The sequence below is a fragment of the Choloepus didactylus genome, chromosome 8 (assembly GCF_015220235.1).
Source record: "Choloepus didactylus isolate mChoDid1 chromosome 8, mChoDid1.pri, whole genome shotgun sequence".
Lineage (NCBI taxonomy): Eukaryota > Metazoa > Chordata > Mammalia > Pilosa > Megalonychidae > Choloepus > Choloepus didactylus.
This window is the reverse complement of record NC_051314.1, coordinates 131,199,428-131,218,651: the sequence shown is the minus strand read 5'-3', so window position 1 is coordinate 131,218,651 and position 19,224 is coordinate 131,199,428. Positions and strand designations below refer to the sequence as shown.

Below are 19,224 nucleotides of genomic sequence, written 5' to 3'. Positions count from 1 at the left end.
GGATGAGAGAAAGTCTGAAAACATGTACAAACATGGGTTTATAGATGACTGAATGCGTGCTTAGCTAGATTACAGAAAGTGTCAATTCAGAGCATAGGCTCATTTCATGGACCTAAACCTTGGATGTCAGAGTCCTTGGCTGGGCCTGACGAAATGATAAATAAGTGCAATGATATCATACAAGGTAGCATATGTATCATATATAGCTCCTTGTGAGGGACTAAAAACTGTCAACTAGAGAGTGGACAGCACTTAATAAAAGACAATTACCTAAAATACAGTTCACTTGATTCCAATTTTTTTTTTCATAGTGTACATATTGAAAGTTGGGACAACACTGATGGGATCCCCTTTTCCACCAAGATGAGGGAAATAAAACAGTCTTATGAGAGTTAAATAAGCAAAATGTATACAACACAATAGAAAACTAAGAAAGTATATGAAAATACCTCAGTGAAGAGTAGAGGATCACCCTCAACTCAATGCCAGTCAGGATCACCTGGGTGTAATCTCAGGGAAGTATCAGGGCAACTGAAGAAAAACTATATGAACAGATGACAATGTGAAAAAGAAAACCAAAGGGACCAGGAGTAGGCTCTGGTCAACTGAACTCTCTGCAGCTAAGAAGGATTCTTGGCATGAGTATCTGTTTGAAAAAACAGCTAGATTTCCCAAGGGAAAGACACTTTTCTGCAGCACATGTACCATGAGATCTTCACACATCACACAGATTTGCATTAACATACTATTCTTTTCAAGAAGATCTTGGTTCTCTATCAAAATACTAGCCAATGGGTCTTCAAATTTCCCTAACAGGAATGGGATAGAGATAATATTCATTTACACTTGGGGAAAATGAAGCATGAACATAAGAAACTCATCCAAGCTTTTTCTTTATCCATTAAACAACAAATATATACACATTATTTGATTCTTCAGGCCTACTTAGTCAACTTAGATATCCTTAATCCATTTAGAATTCTTCTACTGAGCATACTGGAAACTGACAACTTTTTCAGAAAACATAAATATGGACAAATTAAAATTAGTTTAGAGCTCTCAAAATGAGTCAGATAACAATAATATAATACTACAAATAATAAATGCTCAAATATAAAATGAGCAATCTGAAATTGTGTGAGAAATCACTGAAAATAAATTATTTTGCTCAGTTTTCCTGTATAATACGAGGGAAGTACAATTTCTTTGTCAGACTAGATAACCTGAAAGCCCTTGTGTAACAAAATACCTAGAAATGCTGGGTTAAGTAGTTGAGCTTGCAAGAGACGGAGGACCCCAAGGTTAGTCTGTTTTGCATACCACTGTATCATCAGTATCCAGGAGAGGGCTTGGCATACAGTAAGCACTAAATAATAACTGCTGAATGTTACTAAATGAGTTTGCAAGAGAGTCTGAAAGGAACTGTTAACAGTAAAGGGTATAGATCTAGGAAGAAGAGGTTCCTGGGCAGCAGAAGTGCTAAGAAGGCTGAGTTTCAATACACTAGTGCCCGAGTTCCAATTAGGAACACTGATAAGGCAACGTAGACTATGTGCTACAGTGCAGATTTACTCTGCTTACAAATCTTCTGATACCTACAGATGATTTGTATCATTAGCTGTTTAGTACATTGTTTTGTCCTCTGTGAAAAGGAACTATACTATTAATATTCTGTTTTCTTACAGAAGACCCATTTAGAAAATGACAGAATTATGCAAACACACGGAAGAGGGCAAATAAACACTCAATATTACAGACAGTCAAGTGTGAGTATATAAATAAAAGATGTGAAGCCATCCTGACTTTACAAGAATTTTTTGTAACTCAACTGAATTCTTTATGTCAGTATCATCCTAAAATAGATTTCTTGATAGTTATTTTAATAACTCATCAATGAGAATAGTTCAGCTCCTGAAGGAAAACAGGTATACAGAAGGAATAAAGAATCACAGGTTTAATGCTGACAATAATTTTCATAATGAATTATGACTCCGGGAAATTCATATATGAGAAGCAAAGGTTAAAGCCTAAAACATTTTATGTGAGGTGTGCCAGTTTGGCTATATTATGTCCCCCCAAAAGCCATGTTCTTTGATGCAACCTTGTGAGGGCAGACATTAATCTTTTGATTGTTTCCAATCAACTGCGGGCTAGACCTTTGATTAAATTATCTCCATGGAGCTATAGACCCTGCCCATTCAGGGTGGGTCTTGATTAAATCACTGGGGTCCTATAAAAGACAGACATTTTGGAGAGCAGCTGAGAGAGACATTCTGGAGAAGGCTGTTGAAAGCTGATGGTTGGAGATGTGGACAGAAGGACGTTTGGAGATGCTAAGCTAAGAGATGCTAGCCTATAGTTTGCTCCAGAGAAACTGAGAGAGGACTACCAGACGGTTAGATGCACAGGAGCTGAAGAGACTAAGAGAGACAAGCCCAGAGATACTGTGGAGAATTCCATTTTGAAACGCAACCTGGGAACAGCAGATGCCAGCCACGTGCCTTCCCAGCTAATAGAGGTGTTCTGGACGCCATCAGTCATTCTTTAGTGAAGATATCCTCTTTTTGATGCCTTAGTTTGGACACTGCTATGGCCTTAGGAATGTAACTTTTTAACCAAATAAATCCCCTTTATAAAAGCCAATCCATTTCTTGTATTTTGCATAATGGCAGCATTAGCAAACTGGAACACAGGGTTATTCAGAAGAAGATACTGATTAAAAAAAAAATAGCCAACTGCAACCTTGAGCTTCTCATTCTGGGTGAATCGATACATCTACTTACCTTTTTCAGAACTAATTCAGCATTATCTTATAGAAAATAGAACATTTGCCTATGGAATGCAAAAGCTGAAAAATTCATAATGAATACTGTTATCAAGCACTAAGTTTCCAGAGGAACCTATCATTATGGACAATTAATATTTTAGAGGTAGTTACTTCACATTATTTTGAAACAGCAAAGTATTTTCTAGTTTTTGTTTTTTCTAGAGAAATTCATCCTGAAAAGCAACTAAATTAATGCACTCTGAATTTCAAGTCAGTGGTCAGTTAAATATTCTTTAAGAATAAGTTTAGTGTTAAAAATGGGGCTTGTGAAGGACTGTGGGAAGATGGCAGAGTAGGAAGCTCCAGGAAATGGTCTCTCCACCAAAACAGCTATTGAACTTGCAGGAATTGTATGAATCAACTATTTTGAATTGCCGGAGTCTAGTGGAACACTGTGCAGCATCAAGGGAAGAAAAAGAGGAAGAGGCTATATATTGCAGTAAGAATCAGCGAATTTTAAACTCTTCTCCCCCAAGGACTCTGACAACCAATGATTAGGTCCAGCAAACCTGCTGTGTTGGTTTTTGTACCCCAGAAAAAACATGTTCTTACTTAATCCATTCCTGTGGGTGTGAACCCATTGTAAGTAGGACCTTTTGATGCGGTTACTTCAGTTAAGGCGTGGCACACCCAATCAGGATGGGTCTTAATCCTATTACTGGAGTCCTTTATAAGCAGAATGAAATTCAGACACAGAAAGAAAAAGACACAGAGGGAATACCCAGAAGCTGAGATCAACAGAATCCAGAAGAGAAGGGAGAGGCCAGAAGAGTCTGCCATGTGCCTTGCCATGTAACAAGCTAAGAACACCAAGCATTGCTGGCAGCTAGCCGCAGAACACTAGTCTCCAGGAAGAAAGCATGTCCTTGATACACCTTCATTTGGACTTTTTCCCCAGTCTCAGAATCGTAAGCCATTAAATTCCCATTGTTTAAGTCATCCCTTTGCATGGTATTTACTTGAGCAGCCAGGAAACTAAAACACCAGCCTATCCTTTGAATTGACATTTTCAGCAATTGATAGAATATCTAAAGAGAAGATCAGTAAGGAAATAGAACAACACTATTAACCAGTTAGCCCTAATGGACATATATAGAGCACTCCACCCAATAATAGCAACATATATATTCTTCTCAAGTGCACATGAAACACTTTTCAGGATAGGTCACATGTAAAGCCACAAATTAAATCTTAGTAAATTAAAAAATACTGATTTCATACAAAGTATCTTCTCGGACCACAATGGAATAAAGCTAGAAATCAATAACAGATGGAAAGCTGGAAAACTTACAAATATGTGAAAATTAAACAACACACTGTTAAACAACCAACATGTCAAGGAAGAAATCACAAGGGAAATTAGGAAATCTCTTAAGATGAATGAAAATGAAAACACAACACATCCAAACTTATGGGATGTAGTGAAGGTAGTACTCAGAGGGAAGGAAATCTATAGCTCTAAATGCTTATGTTAAAAAAGATCACAAATCAATAACTTAACTTCACACTTAAAGAAACTAGAAGAAGAGAAAACTAAACCCAAAATAATAGAAGAGAGGATATAGTAAAGATTAGACCAGAGATAGATAAAATAGGGAACAGAAAAGCAATAGAGAGAATCAACAAAACCACAAGGTGTTTTTTGAAAAGATCAATAAAATTGACAAAAATTTTGTCAGAATGACAAAGAAAAAGAGAGAGAGTACACAAATAACTAAAATCAGGAATGAAAGTGGGGACATTGGTACTGACCCTCCAGAAATAAAAAGGATTTTAAGAGTGTACTATGAAAAATTACATGCCAACAAATTAGAATACTTGGATGATATGGACAAATTTCTTAAAAATACAAATTACCGAACCTGATGCAGAGAGATAGGAAATCTCAATAGATCTATAACAAGAAAAGAGATTGAATCAGTAATTTAAAACCTTCCAACAAAGAAAAGTCTATGACCAGATGGTTTCACTGCTGAATTCTACCAAACATTTAAAGAAGATTTAACACCATCCTTCTTAAAGCCTTCCAAAAGACAGAAAAGGTGGAATTACTGCCTAACTCATTCTATGGGGCCAGCATTACCCTGATATCAAAGCTAGATAATGACAGCACAAGAAAAGAAAATTACCAACCAGTATCCCTATGAATACTGATGCAAAATTCCTCAACAAAATACTGGTAAACTGAATCCAACGGTATACTAAATGGATTACACACCATGACCAAATGAGATTTATTCTAGGAATGCAAGGATAGTTCAACCTAAGAAAATCAATGTAATACACCACATTAATAGAATGAAGGCAAATAAGCACATGATCATCTCAACTGATACAAAAGAGGCACCTGACAAAATCAAATATCCTTTCATGATAAAAACACTGAGAAAACTAGGAATAGAAGGGAACTTTCTCAACATGATAAAGAACATTTATGAAAAACCCACAACAAATAAAATACGCAATGGTGAAAGACTGAAAACTTTCTCCTTAAGATCAGGAACAAGACAAGGATGCCTGCTGTCACCACATTGTATTTGAAGTTCTAGCAAGAACAGTTAGGCAAGAGGAAGAAATAAAAGGAATCCAAATAGGAAAGGAAGAAGTAAAATTATCCCTATTCACAAATCGACATTATATCATACATAAAAAATCCCAAAGAATCCACAAGAAAGCTATTAGAACTAATAAACAAATTCAGCAAAGTTGCAGGACAAACATGCAGAAGTCAGGTTTCTATACAAGGGTAATGAAAAATATGAAAAGGAAATCAAGAATACAGTATCATTTACAATAGCAACAAAAAGAATAAAATACCACTTAACCAAGGAGGTGAAAAACTTATATCCTAAAAACTACAAAACATTGCTGAAAGAAATTAAAGAAGATCTGAATAAATGGAAAGACATCCTGTGTTCATGAATTGTAAGACTTAATATTGTTAAGATGTCAATACTGCCTAAAGATATCTACACATTCATTGCAATCTCTATCAAAATTCCAGCAACCTTGTTTACAGAAATGCAAAAGCTGATTCTCAAATTCATATGGAATTGCAAACAATGTGGAATCCAAACAATATGCAAACAATATGGAATCCAAAACAATCCTGAAAAAGAAAAAGTAAACTTACTACAAAGCTATGGTAACTAAAATAGTGTCACTTTGGCATAAGAATAAACATATAGACCAATGGAATGGAATTTAGAGTCCAGAGATAAATCCACACATTTGTGGCAAGATGATTTTCAAACTAGGGTGCCAAGTCTATCCAATGGGGAAATAATAATCTCTTTAATATACGCTTCTGGGATAACTGTAAATTCTCATGCAAAAGAATGAATGTGGACCCCTACATTTCATTTATTCAAAAATTCAAAATGGATCAACAACCTAAATGTAAGAGCTAATACTATAAAACTCCTACAAGAAAACATAGGGAAATATCTTCAGAACTTTGTAGTAAGCAATGGATTTTTAGATTTTACATCAAAAGCATAAGCAACAAAAGAAAAAAACAGAAAAAATGGACTTCAATATTGAAAACTTCATGCATCAAAGGAAAGTATCAAAAAAGTGAAAAGACATCCTATAGAATGGGAGAAAATATTTGGAAATCATATATCTGATAAGGGTTTAATATCCAAAATATATAAAGAACTTCTACAACTCAAGAACAAAAAGACAACCCAATTAAAAATAGGCTAAGGATTTAAATAGACATTTCTCCAAAGAAGATATGCAGATAGCCATTAAGTAAATGAAAAGATGCTCAATATTGTTGGCTATTAGAATAATGCAAATTAAAACTACAATGAGATACTAACTCATACCCACTAGGTTGGCTATTATTAAAAAATCTGAAAAAAAAAAGTGTTGGCGAAGATGAAGAGGAATAGGAATCTTTGTACATTGTTGATGAGAATGTAATATGGTACAGCCATTGTAGAAAACAGTTTGACAGTTCCTCAGAAAGTTAAACATAGAATTACCATATGACCCAGCAATTCCACTCCTAGGCATATACCCCAAAGAACTGAAAGCAGGGACTTGAACAGATATTTGTACATCAAAGTTTAACATAGCATTATTCACAATAGCCAAAAGGTGGGAGTAACTCAAGTGTCCATAAACAGATGAATGGATAAACAAAATGTGGTATATGCATACAATGGAATATTATTTAGCCATAAAAAGAAGTTTAGTGCTGGTACATGCAAAAACATGGATGAATCTTAAAGACATTATTTTGAGTTAAATAAGCCAGAAACAAAGGAACACATATGGTATGATTTATCTTGTATGAAATACTTAAAATAAGCAAATTCATAGAGACAGAAAGCAGAAAAGTGCTTAACAGAGGTGGGGGGATTGGAGAATGGGGAGTTATTTCTAAATGAGTTTGAATTTTGGTTTGGATGATGAAAGTAGTCTGGACATAGATGGTGGTGAAAGTTTCACAGTATTATCAATATACTAAATGTCAAAGAACTGTCCACTTATATGGTTAAAATGAGTTTTAAGTTTATGTATATTTTATGTCAAATAAAAATGAATAAATTATTAAAAAAAAACAACAACAATAGTTTTGAACCTGTAGGACCCTGAAATGACTATTCCACCCGGCTATACTCAGGAGATTGTCTTCCCCTTATTTCATGTATGTCATGTATACATATGAAGCTGAAGGGGTACCAGAGCTTAAGTGGATGTCTCTCAGCTGCCCTGTAAAGGCCAAATGGACTGGTCCCACACATACCCACAGATCAGAATCCATAGACTAAAACTCTCCTCTATAATCACTCTGAATTTGAATTCTCCATGTACTAAAGGTGGTCTATGAATCAAAGGAATGCTTCTAGGAGGCTGGCTCCTGGCTGGTGCTTTTAAGAGTGGTCTGCAGACTGTTCAAAGCAGACAGGATATGAAACATTACTGGGTGCTTCCTTTCAGACCACAACGTGTTTAGGGCTAAGAAGGTACTGCCATCTCTAAAGACATAAAAGCTATTTTTTAGCTTCAGGGTCATCTTGTAGGACATTTGTAGGACAGGGACAAAACACACCATTGCTCTTTGTTTCAGGTTCTCCATAGGCAGAAACGGACGGAAGGGGTCAGATTACAAATAAATACCTTCTTTTATCTCAAGGATGTGAGAACAAATGAGTGTCACAAAAAACATGAAATAGCATTTTTGTATTATCCTAATTCCAATATAATTTTTCTAATTACCAACTGCCTGGAATTCCACATTAAGATGGTAAGAATAAGAAGAGAATCAGTTCTCAGGTGTTTCATCTATATAATGAGGATAATACAATCCAGAGTTGTGAGAAATCAGATCTGATGTATATCAAGCACCTGTGCCCAGTATATTATAGCCAATGGTAAGTGGTAGCCATTATCGTCATTGCCACTTTATTTTCATATAATTCTCAAAAGTCAGTAATACTACTCAGGGATATAAGGAACAAACAAGTATGCGAATGGAAGATCATAGAAATAGAAAGTGAGGTGGAATGTAAGCTTGGGAGTTATAATTTTTCTAGTGTTGAGAACTTCAGGCAGATGGGCTTTTAAATGATGCTCTTCAATGATGAAAATGTAAGTAAGATTTAATTTAGAGTTTTTTAAAAAAAATGCTACATTATAGTCACACCATTATAAAGAACAGATGGGCAAAGGGAAGGAAAAAAAGTACCACCGTTCTTTCTCCTAACTGCTCTGAGAATATATTCTTCCTCAGAGGAGTAGAACACCATGTGCTAGTTATGTAATTTTGAACACTAGAGTCATGTTGAAAATTAATTAAAGTTATTAGAGATGACTGAGAATGAGAATCATAGTTACTGAAATTCCCCTCTTCCCTCAACGTAACACGCATCAATAAGAAGCATGAATGTTTCGTACTGTGGAACAGGGACCTTTGACAGGAAATGGGATCTAATCACTTTGGGTTTGCTATCTTATTTTAATTTTATATTAACCCTGTGAGGTAGGTAATGTTATCACAGTTTTATACATGAGGAATATAAATCTCAGAGAAGTAATCTGTGCAACTGGTAGAAAGACAGAGTTACAACTGAGGCCTGATTAGTTGTCTAGGTTGTTATTAGGAAGAAAGAAATTCATTTTTCATTAATACGATATTTGGCACATAGCTGTGAATTGCAATGAATGGGCAAACAAATCATTTAATGCTTGGATGATCTGCTGGGGCTGTCATAAGCAAGGTGATAAGGCCATGAACTACCCTCTCAAGAATGTGTTTGTCAAATGTGAAGAACAATTAGCATTTTAAGCTCTAAAACTGTACTGTGTCTGCATCCCTCATGCCTAGAAAGTGTTGAAATGAGTTAAGTCTGAAAATTTACCCTAATGCAGAGGATTACAAAATTGTAGCTGCAAATGAAATTGTCTGGATTCAAACCAAATCATTTTAAGTTCGTAATTTTTACTCATATATTGCTGTAGTTGACTTTTAAAAGCAGAGAAAACTTCTGGCCTGTCTTGAAAAGCCCAACCTGCCTATGACACATCTGTATAAAGCACACAGGCACAAAGTCAGACTTCACACTAACAGCAAATGAAACATGGAGGTTGCAAAATTCTTTAGGAGAAAAGAAGAAAATAATGCGGAGAGAAAGATCATCTCGTGACAGACACTGTGGCTGAACAGATTGTATTAATGCTTTCCAGGGTTCTATCTGAGTTTACATTAAATCCAGCACGGGTGCTTAGCAATCACAGGAGCGGCTTCTTCATGACACACTGGCTGGCATCCGCCACAGCACATCTGGAGTTTGTTAGACAACCTTTAGTTTTTATTTTTTTTCATTGGCTGTGGCCCTTCCTCTGATGCAGCCTCTCCAAGTACTGCATTACCATGAATGAGTTAAGGAGTCAAGTTACCCTGGAAGGGGTGAGTAAATTGGCACCATATTAGATGGTGACTTAAAATCTGTAAATCTCTCTTTACTTCAACTCTCTCTGACAACAGAAATTGCGTGTTAGTGCCGTGACCTATCAGGCAGTGGCAGCTCCATTTACTAGAAAGCATGGTCAGCGCTTACTGCTTCCTTGTTAGGGAATGGCCCATAGATTGAGGCACATTCCAGCAATTCAAGGGCCAGAAGCTTTCATTTAAAACAATTTTGATGCTGCATCCTCTTTCCAAAAGGCCTCTCTGTCATCCAAACTTTAATACACAAACTTAGAGAAATTAAAGAACCAAAATGTCTTCAGCAAGACTCATTCCTTCTTGCTCACAACATCTCAGATACATTTTCAGAGGGAGGAGTGTGAAACTTTGCATAGAAGGAAGACAGAAAAGCACTGAAAGGAAGGACTTCCACATACTATATTAACTTTTTCCTTACATAGATTGCATCTACACAGAATAATAAGTGCATTTAGCTAGAAATAAAGGTACTAGGAATTTTTTAGCCACTAGTTTCTAAGGTTATAAACTCATGGATTAATTAATTTCTTTAACTAGGGCTAATTTAAACATATAGACTTGAGAGCCAAATAATCAAAAACCACTGTGAATCTCACCAAATGATTTACATGCACATTAAGCTTTGAGGAATGCTGTTCTAAATTTTGTCTTGAGTGAGGATTACACAGCTGTATGTGAATGTAATTTTTCATCGATCTATAAATCTAAGATTTATGTACTCTATGTACTTTACTATGTGTCTTTTTTATCTCAATAAAAATTAAATTAAATTAAAAAACACTATGAATGAGACACAGTAGTACTCTAGTCTGCTAGACACTATTTTATTTAGTGTCTCAAGATGGAGTGACCATAAACTGCTTAAATCATATGACTATAGCATTGATCTTAAAGGAAACTGATATTGCTAAAAATATAAATATACTCACAAACCAGTGAACTCCTTTTCTGAACAATACTCTCCTATTTTATATTATCAGCTTTGATAACCCAAATCCTACTGTACAGATGCGTTTAATAATAAGCAACATTATTCCTAACAGACATCCAAAAATGGTGATGTCCTCCTTATTGCTACAAATTATTTTAGGACACAGGAAAAGTTTTCTTTTACTTGTACATCAGCAATGAGTTTGTCATCATCTATCTATCCTATAGAAAAGGGATTCCTTAAGTATTTTCTCAGCAGAGTCAGTCACATAAATAAATATAAAGCCTATTTCTAAGCAGCTTTAATATTGGTCTACAAAGAAAGTATCTTTATAGTGTAAATGTTGATTCTTGATAATTTAAACTTCAAGTATTATGCCAAAAACACTATTAATTGATGACTGATTTCCCAAAGCAGAAAAGAAGAAATTCCTTCACCTGAAAAGCTCTTTCCCAGTCTCATTTCTTCAGGCAGAAGAGCAAATTTAGCAGCCAAAATGCACAGAAAACATGACTGAGAATGCAGGAGATGACACTGGAAGACGGGGTTGTGGACACTGCACATTGTACAGGAACAGCCAGTAAAGGGTGATAAGGTTATAGAAGCAGACCCAGATTTAATAATCCAGGTTTTTTTTTTCCCTTCAAAGGGGAACTTTTTTAGTTTTCATTTTCACAGATGAAAGGCCTTACATAAATATTAAGCATTAAATTTTGGGAGAGCATAAGTTGGGAGAGAAAAGGGCAAAACTCTGCTCTTACCTTCAGAGCTTACCCAACCCCATATAAATGGAAATCCTTTAATGAATGTATCCTTAGCACCTGCTGTAATGGGCTATCTGATTGGCTGAAAAAAACTGACTTCTTCACTGCAAATGAGCAGAATTTCACTAATTTCATTCAGCCATTGTTCAAAGTTAAAAAGCATTCTCACAGAAGACCTGTGACATCTTCCAAACTAGTCTCCCTACCAAGAACACTCGGCATTTCTTAGTCAGAGCCAGAGATTAGCGAAGAAGAAGAAAGTATATGCTTATGAAAATTAACAAGATACAAACATCAGGTGTCTAATATGAGACACAAGACATTAAAACACAATCAAGCAAAGAACTGGTGTGAAAGCTGGTCCCAGTGACCCTTCTCCATAGGATCCTCTCTTGTATTTGATTTTACCTGTTGTTTGAGCTGTTGCACCAGGCGATCCTTCTCCCGTTTTAGTGCAGCCACTTCCTCTTGAGTCTTTTTCTTAGAGGACGAAAGCTCTAAAAGAGCTATATTGGCATCTTTTTCACTAATGGCAGCTAGAAGAGCTTCTTGCCTGCAAAAGAGAGAAAATGGAGACTTTCATTTCATCCTCACAACAATTCTTTGAAGTCACTATTATCATCTCCATTTTCTGGGTTATGAAACTGAGGCTTAGAGAGTTTATATAGCTTGCCCAAATGCACACTTTCACTGAATGGTTCAGCCAGGAATCCCATTCAGGTCTTTCTGCCATCTCAATAAGGAGTTCCTAGATATAGCTGTAGTTTAATTTCCAAAGGAAACCAAAATAGCAACTTTTGTTTTTTAATGTAAACCATTTACTGAAGAAATGACTAGATTTTTCCATTCCCAGACTCCTTATTATCTTTTTCAAAGTAAAGACTTGAAATTCTTTAAATACCATCATATTTAGTTAAAAATAGTTCCAATTTTGAATTAAGAAATTATTTGTGCACTTCTTAATTTAATTTTATGCTTTATTTTTCTTTTTTAAATTCATACACTTCTAAAACACAAACAGGGATAATTAATTCTCAGTCAGGTTGAACATGTGTATACTTCCTCACATGTTCAAGAAGTCCCACCGCTAATATATTCAGATTTATCACCTCCATATTGTTGTTTCTTAAAACATTATTCCTTCTAAAATAATAAGCCAAATAAAGAATTTTAAAGTAATGCATCTTGCTCCAGTAACAGTCAATATAAATTTATTAATTAGAATTATCCTTTAACTTAAAAAGTAAATACTTGTAGTCAGGGTTTTCCTGACAATACAGGAAAGAAAAAAAATAATTAGCTTGTTGAAAAAAAAATGAAATTTTACTTTTTTATTGAGTGACTATTATTTTACATGTAATGCATATTAAAGGTAAATCTATATGAAGGTGACTACTATGTAATGACAGCCTAAGCAATGGGAATGATGAAAACAGTCTACAAAATAGTAATGTGTTCAATAATTTATCCAGATGTTTTTCCACAAATCTTAGAAGTGTCTTAGTTTTCCTAGGGTCTTTTCTGGTAAAAGCAGAAGCCTGACAATTAAATTTAGAAGAAAAACATAATAATGAAAACCCTGAATAGCAATGGCTAAATGTTTCAAGAAACAAGTTCATCAAAAAAAGTAGCAAACACCTGTCAGGTATCTAGGGGGAAAAAAAAAAAACCAACAACCAAGGTACATAACAAATGCCCACCAACTAAAAATCACTAACATTCTGTTAGTGATGCAAACTGTAGATTTGACTTAAATACTTAAAGCAAACCAATTATCAATAACATATATACAAATACTAATTTTTGATCACATTTGAATACTACCAATAGTTTGGCTTTTCTGACATAAACTAAACTCTTTTCACCAAATTACTGCTATAAATTCCCTAAAAATGTTCTTCTTCTAATACATAAACAATTGTTAAAAGTATAAGATACTTCCCAATAGGAATTAGGTCTTTCAATCCACTGTTCAATAAATGCTACAGCAAATGTAACAGTACCTGTCAACCAGACGTAAAAGACAGAGCTGGATAATTAATGTAAAAGAAAAGCAAAAAACAAAAAACTGTTGAATGAATAACTCAGATTAAATAGACTAATACCACCTAAGGCTGTACTCTGTGCTTCTGACATACACTATATAGACTATACATTGCTAGATGGAAGGGTTGGTCCATGACCATTCTTTAAACCTCTATAATACCCAAAATAGTATAAATCCAGTTGATTAATAAATACTTGCTGAAGGAATAGGTCTGAAAATTTAATGCAGTTCCCCTCCCCATACATATTCTCTCACATGCTCACATGTAATTAGCAACTTTTTTGTGTTGTTGATTACTAAGAATAATCCTGTCACCTATAAACACTTTAATCCATTTAGCTCATTCCTTTGATAAGTATTCTGTAGCTTCCAGACAATGCAATATTGTCACAGAGAGGCATTACTGAACCTGAAAACATTTTCATGTATAGAATATAACAAATTGAAAACTTCTGTAAATAGGATTTAGAAACAGTAATTTGTTCCTGGGGGCATTCTGAACATGGAAAATTCTTTTTATCTTATCAATGTTTCCAGTTGTGGCTGTATCTGGCAATGATCCACACACTTTGAAACAGTAATTTAAACTTAACAGATTTCTTGTGGTTTAACTAACTACTTTATGGTTCAAAGTCCAGAAGGAAAAAAAAAAGGGGGGGATTTAGTAGGGAAGTGGACATGAGATATTTACAAAATAATCAGAATGAAGTTGATGAACAATTAATCTCAGAGTCCAAAATGCATCCCTCAATACCTTATCTTTTATGTAAGTCATCTCTAAGAAGATAGATTTGATTTATAGGAACTATATAAGTGGCCTGAGCTTTTGACCTGAGGAAGTACTGAATCTGAGAATACACTGCCTAAGTTTAACTTTGCTTTGACCTTTTTAAAGACAATTATACTTCAAAAGCAGTCATGTGGAAGAATTTTAGTTTAGCCACAAACTGCAAGACTATCATTTGAATATCCTGATAGAGATATTCTTTATTCTTGATGAGTAGGTATGCTGAACTCTGAACAAATAAATAATACTAACAAATGGAAGATGTATATCAGGTCACATAAGGGAAATAAAAGATTTGTTTACTATTTGTTTGCTGTTGCAAGGGATGAAGACAAGGTGCTTATCAATTCCAGTATCACTATCTACTGTCTCTACATTCTAGGTAATTTTAAGAAACGGCTTACAACATGAGGCTCTGGTCAACTTTAAAGGGATGATAGTCTAAATATATCCACCGACCACTTGAAAAAAATATGCTAAGTGGTGAAATGAGCTTTAAGGTGAAGGAGTTCAAGATGGTGTCATTATGCACAGTTTCCTGTTGGTTGCTGTCATCTGTTTCCTTCTGGGAAGCTCAAAGACTGACCAAGCTAGAATGAGAAACGTACTACTTCAATAAGGGTGCTGCATTTCTATGTACCATTAGGCAGAGCCACACGTTTAGTGGCGAACACAGCAGAAGATGAAGGAAAGATATATTACTTCATCAAATTAGACTGAGTCATTAGTGCCTTTGCTGAATGCAAGACACAAAGGTGATAGGATTTCAGTTCCATTCTGTGCTTAAGGAAAGCATCATAATATGAAATAGTAAAAATTATTCTATATCATTGAAGCATCTTGACTGAATTCCAAACTCTTTTCATAAATGATGTGCTTGGCCAGCTGGTATGGTACAGTTAATCTCTGGGGTACAGTATTAAATTCCTAAAATGCAATAAAAAGGTGACAATTTAGATTTTAAATAAAATATGTGGCACTGGAGTCTGAGCCATTGGAATAATGTCTTCTTAATAAGATAAATAATTTGAAGACCTCTTTTTTTTTTTTTGAGTTCAAATAGAGATTTTATCATGTCATTGATGCTATTTGTTTTTTATTGAGCATTGAAAATATGCTATGACCTGCACAGAGTCAAACTTTCCCATACCCATGGCTCTAACCCTTTAAAAATTTCCTAACAGATTATCATACTGCTGCTGCTGTCCTTTCCATTTGAAAAGTATACTCTTGATATGGGTTTCTACATGTAGATATGCCTAAAAAGGGCAATTCACAGTAGAGAGAATAAAATGTTTTGATTATATATTATACATATAATCATAAATTCTGGGTCAATATCTTTTATGGGTGTATTAGTTTTAAGATTTTTCCACTATATCTGGAAAGGCACAGAAATAATATTTTTATCTTGTTTACAATTTTGTTACATTTGAAATAGATACTATGGAGAGAACAGCTTCTTGAAAAAAAATTTGGAGGATAGGCAAGAATGTGGATACTAGTAAATATTAAGAACCATAACTTTTTGGGAGGAAAAAAGATTATTGTTCCCCGAATACATCTGATAGAAAAGACCATCTGGTAAAGTTTAACTTATGTGGTTAAGTTTCTTTTCTCCCTCCATTTTCTTAAAATTAGAGAAACTGTAGGTTCACAAAAAAATCATACTTAATATACAGAGTTCCCATATACCACCCTATTATAGTGGTTAAGTTTTACAGACTACATTCTAAAGTGTCTAAACTGAAAGTTTTTATTAAGAATACCCCGCTTTTCAGAAGAAATGGAATTCAGAATGAAATCAAAAGAAAGCAAATTGCAAAAAAGAACCTTATTTTAATATCTGTGTATTCTTATAATTGCTTCTTCGTAAAAATTTTTTTCTGAAAAAAGTAATATACATTTCATTGATGAAATATTGAAGAAACAGAAGCTACAGAGAAGAAAATAAAAATGACCAGAAATAGCTCCTTTCTAACCTGAGTCAATGGCTTGAGATCTGGAAGACCCTGTTCTAATTCAAATATGAATATTTTAAAGAAAAATAACCTTAGTGGGGATTAATAACAGACTTTAAGAACTTTACTAACTAAAGAATATCCACAGAAAGGAAGACTTGCTGGTGAAGCACATTCTGACTTGGTTTCCCATGGGGCCCTAGGGAATAATACAACCCATAAAATGTGAAAGGTAATATATGTATGCCACAAGCCCAGAGCAAAACAAAAACTACAATGCTCTTCCTGCCAAATCAGTCTCCTTGTTCTGTTCATGTCTTTTCCTCAGTTAAAAAAAAAAAAAAAATTGAAAATGTGGACACAGAACCTTTCAAAGTGATTAGTAACCCCCTACTGCATGACTAACATGTCATATTACTTACATAACGAGTAGGTAGCAGCAGAAATTCAACTTGAAGTCATTAAAGTGGTCTATTCACTCCATCCCTGGTGCTTTAAACTACCAGAGCAGTTGAATATGCCCTTTGGCCTGCAAATTCTAATAGAATCAAGATGTCTCTAAAAGTACTCTGCAGCTGCATTTGAGCTTCAGGAAATAGTTAAGACCACCTCCTCTGTTACCTTCCCTGTTTTAGGCAAATTTCAGAAACAGGAGGCAAATGGAGCTCAAAACCTTTTGATAATTCCTGAATCCTTGAGAATAGCACAACATGAACATTCTATCACTAGTAAATAAAAGTGGAATAATAGTGGTTAACTTAAGAGTGACTCCTAAGTACGTGTATGTTTAATAGAAGTGCAAGACAGATCGAGAAAGGAGTTGAATGAGATATGTCAAGGTTTATTATTCCCTCTTCCTCCAACGGGGTGTTTCAAATGGAATAGCTGCATAGTCATGCTACATAAGTGTGCAGTAATCCTAAAAACATCAGGAAAAAGATCACATGAAAGCAAGAATGAGATCAGTAACTTTGGATGTTTTATTGTCATGGATTTGAAGGCATAGTTTAATCTACTCTAATTTTAAAATAAATTTGAATCCTATATTCTCTTATGGCTAGATTAAATAAGACTTTAATTCTCCCCTCTCCTTTACTTTGTATTTAACCAATTAACTATCCAAAGTGAGCAGAAAACTACCAGGACATTGCTTCCCAACTCATTTCCTGAAGAAATCCTTCTGATTACTTTTTTCCAACTACCCTTTCAGAGGTCCCAGAAAACACGGTAGATAAACTGCCTTACGCTGGGTGGAATCAATAGTCCTATGGATAGTCCTCTGTGGGCAAGCCTGACTGAAGGCCTGGCCTCTCAACCTTGTTCCCTGTACACCCTACCACCTCCACTGTAGGATGCCTTTAAGTTAGAAACACAGAAATATCTTTAATGTGCAATGCCAATACTAAATCAATCCTTCCACCATAACAAATTCCCTCCTATGTAGAACCACCATATTTCTGGGGCCAAAGCCTGACAACATTTAAATAATCTGCAGTCTTCTTTGCTCCCCACAGCCAATATTCAAATTTTGCTGAGTTTTCCTTTCTAACAATTTTTAATGAAACCTGTGCTTTTTATCTGCTGATCATTTCTATAGTCACTACCATCCTTTCAGCTTGGGTCTGTATTATTTTTTAATCACATTTTTGAAATTGTAGAATATACATATATACATAGAAGTGATACCTTTCCAAGTCAAATTTAACAAGTAGTCAGAGGGGTCTTTATTATTTTTAAAGACTCTTCTCTGACTTCCTGCCATTCAACACTGTGCTACCCTTCCAAAGTCATTTTCATCAGGTATTTTACATCAAACGCTTTGGTCTAATATCAGGACCTAACCTGGCTGTTAATTTCCCTCTATTTAGTGTCTCCTTTGTTGGGGACTGGATCATGTCTCCCACAAAGGATAAGTCCAGGTCTTAACCTCTGGTCTTGTGGGTGTGAGCTCATTTCGAAAGAGGACCTTTGAGCATACTACTATTATTTAAGGTGTGGACTTCTTTGTGAATAGCATTTTCAAGGATCCTATTTAGATGAAGCCAAACTGAATCAGGCTGTGCCTTAATTCATATGACTGTAGTCCTTACAAGCAAAGTACATTTGGATGCAGTCAGAAGAAATCAGAAGTCAGTAGAAGCCAGAAGTCACTGTAAACCAGAGGAACAGACGTAAGGAGAGAGAGACCGTCATGTGATGGAGGATTGACAGAATGCTACAGACTCTGGGAGAAAGCAAGCCCTGCCAATACCTTGATGTTGGACTTCTGGCCTCCAGAAGTGTTTAAGCCAACCAACTGTGTGGTATTTGACATTGAGTATTCGTCACAATAGCTCTGGCTAACTAAGACACCTTTCAGCACTCTTCACAGTTTGGATTATAGTACAGGCATTTGCTCTGTAAATGTTCCTCAATTACTTGGCATGTATATGGTCTGCTTTTGCAAATGTATTATGTTTCTGGTTTATTTCTCTGAATTTTTTTATATCTTACTCTTAGACTCTAGGTTCATGGCTCTGAACACCGGAAGCTTTCAAATATTATTTTCTGCATTTCATGTGCCTGAACGATTTGTAACTTTTTTTTTTTTTAAATGTGGGGTGGCAGTTGCTTTATTTACTCTATACTCTGATATTATTTGCCAGTCTTTTTTGTTTGTGCAAAACCTTTGCTCAGAAACAGCTAGAATGCAAGCTCCACCAAGGCAGGATCTTTGTTTTGTTCACTAATGTATCCCAAATGCCAAGAATAGTTCTAGCCCAGAGTATGTGCTTAGTACACGTATTTTAAACCAACAGCTCCTTCATTTCTGACTCCATTTCTATCTGTTGTGGTGGTCTCCCAGCTGTTCCAAGGTCGTCACATATCTTGCAGCTGTGTTTCACTGTGTTTTTAAGAAAAAAATTTTTGAGGGGGGAAGGGGAACCCAATAGCATGGAAGGTCAG

General features: G+C 35.2%; 1 protein-coding gene across 5 annotated transcripts in view; it reads right to left on the bottom strand.

Annotated features, from left to right (window-relative positions):
* ERC1 (ELKS/RAB6-interacting/CAST family member 1) overlaps window positions 1-19,224 on the bottom strand; it is an 805,513-nt gene that overhangs the window by 157,580 nt on the left and 628,709 nt on the right. For all 5 annotated transcript variants that reach the window (XM_037845053.1, XM_037845055.1, XM_037845056.1 and 2 more), the window contains one exon: window positions 11,892-12,036. In XM_037845053.1, the coding sequence (XP_037700981.1) occupies window positions 11,892-12,036 (145 nt within the window). The remainder of the gene's footprint in view (window positions 1-11,891; window positions 12,037-19,224) is intronic.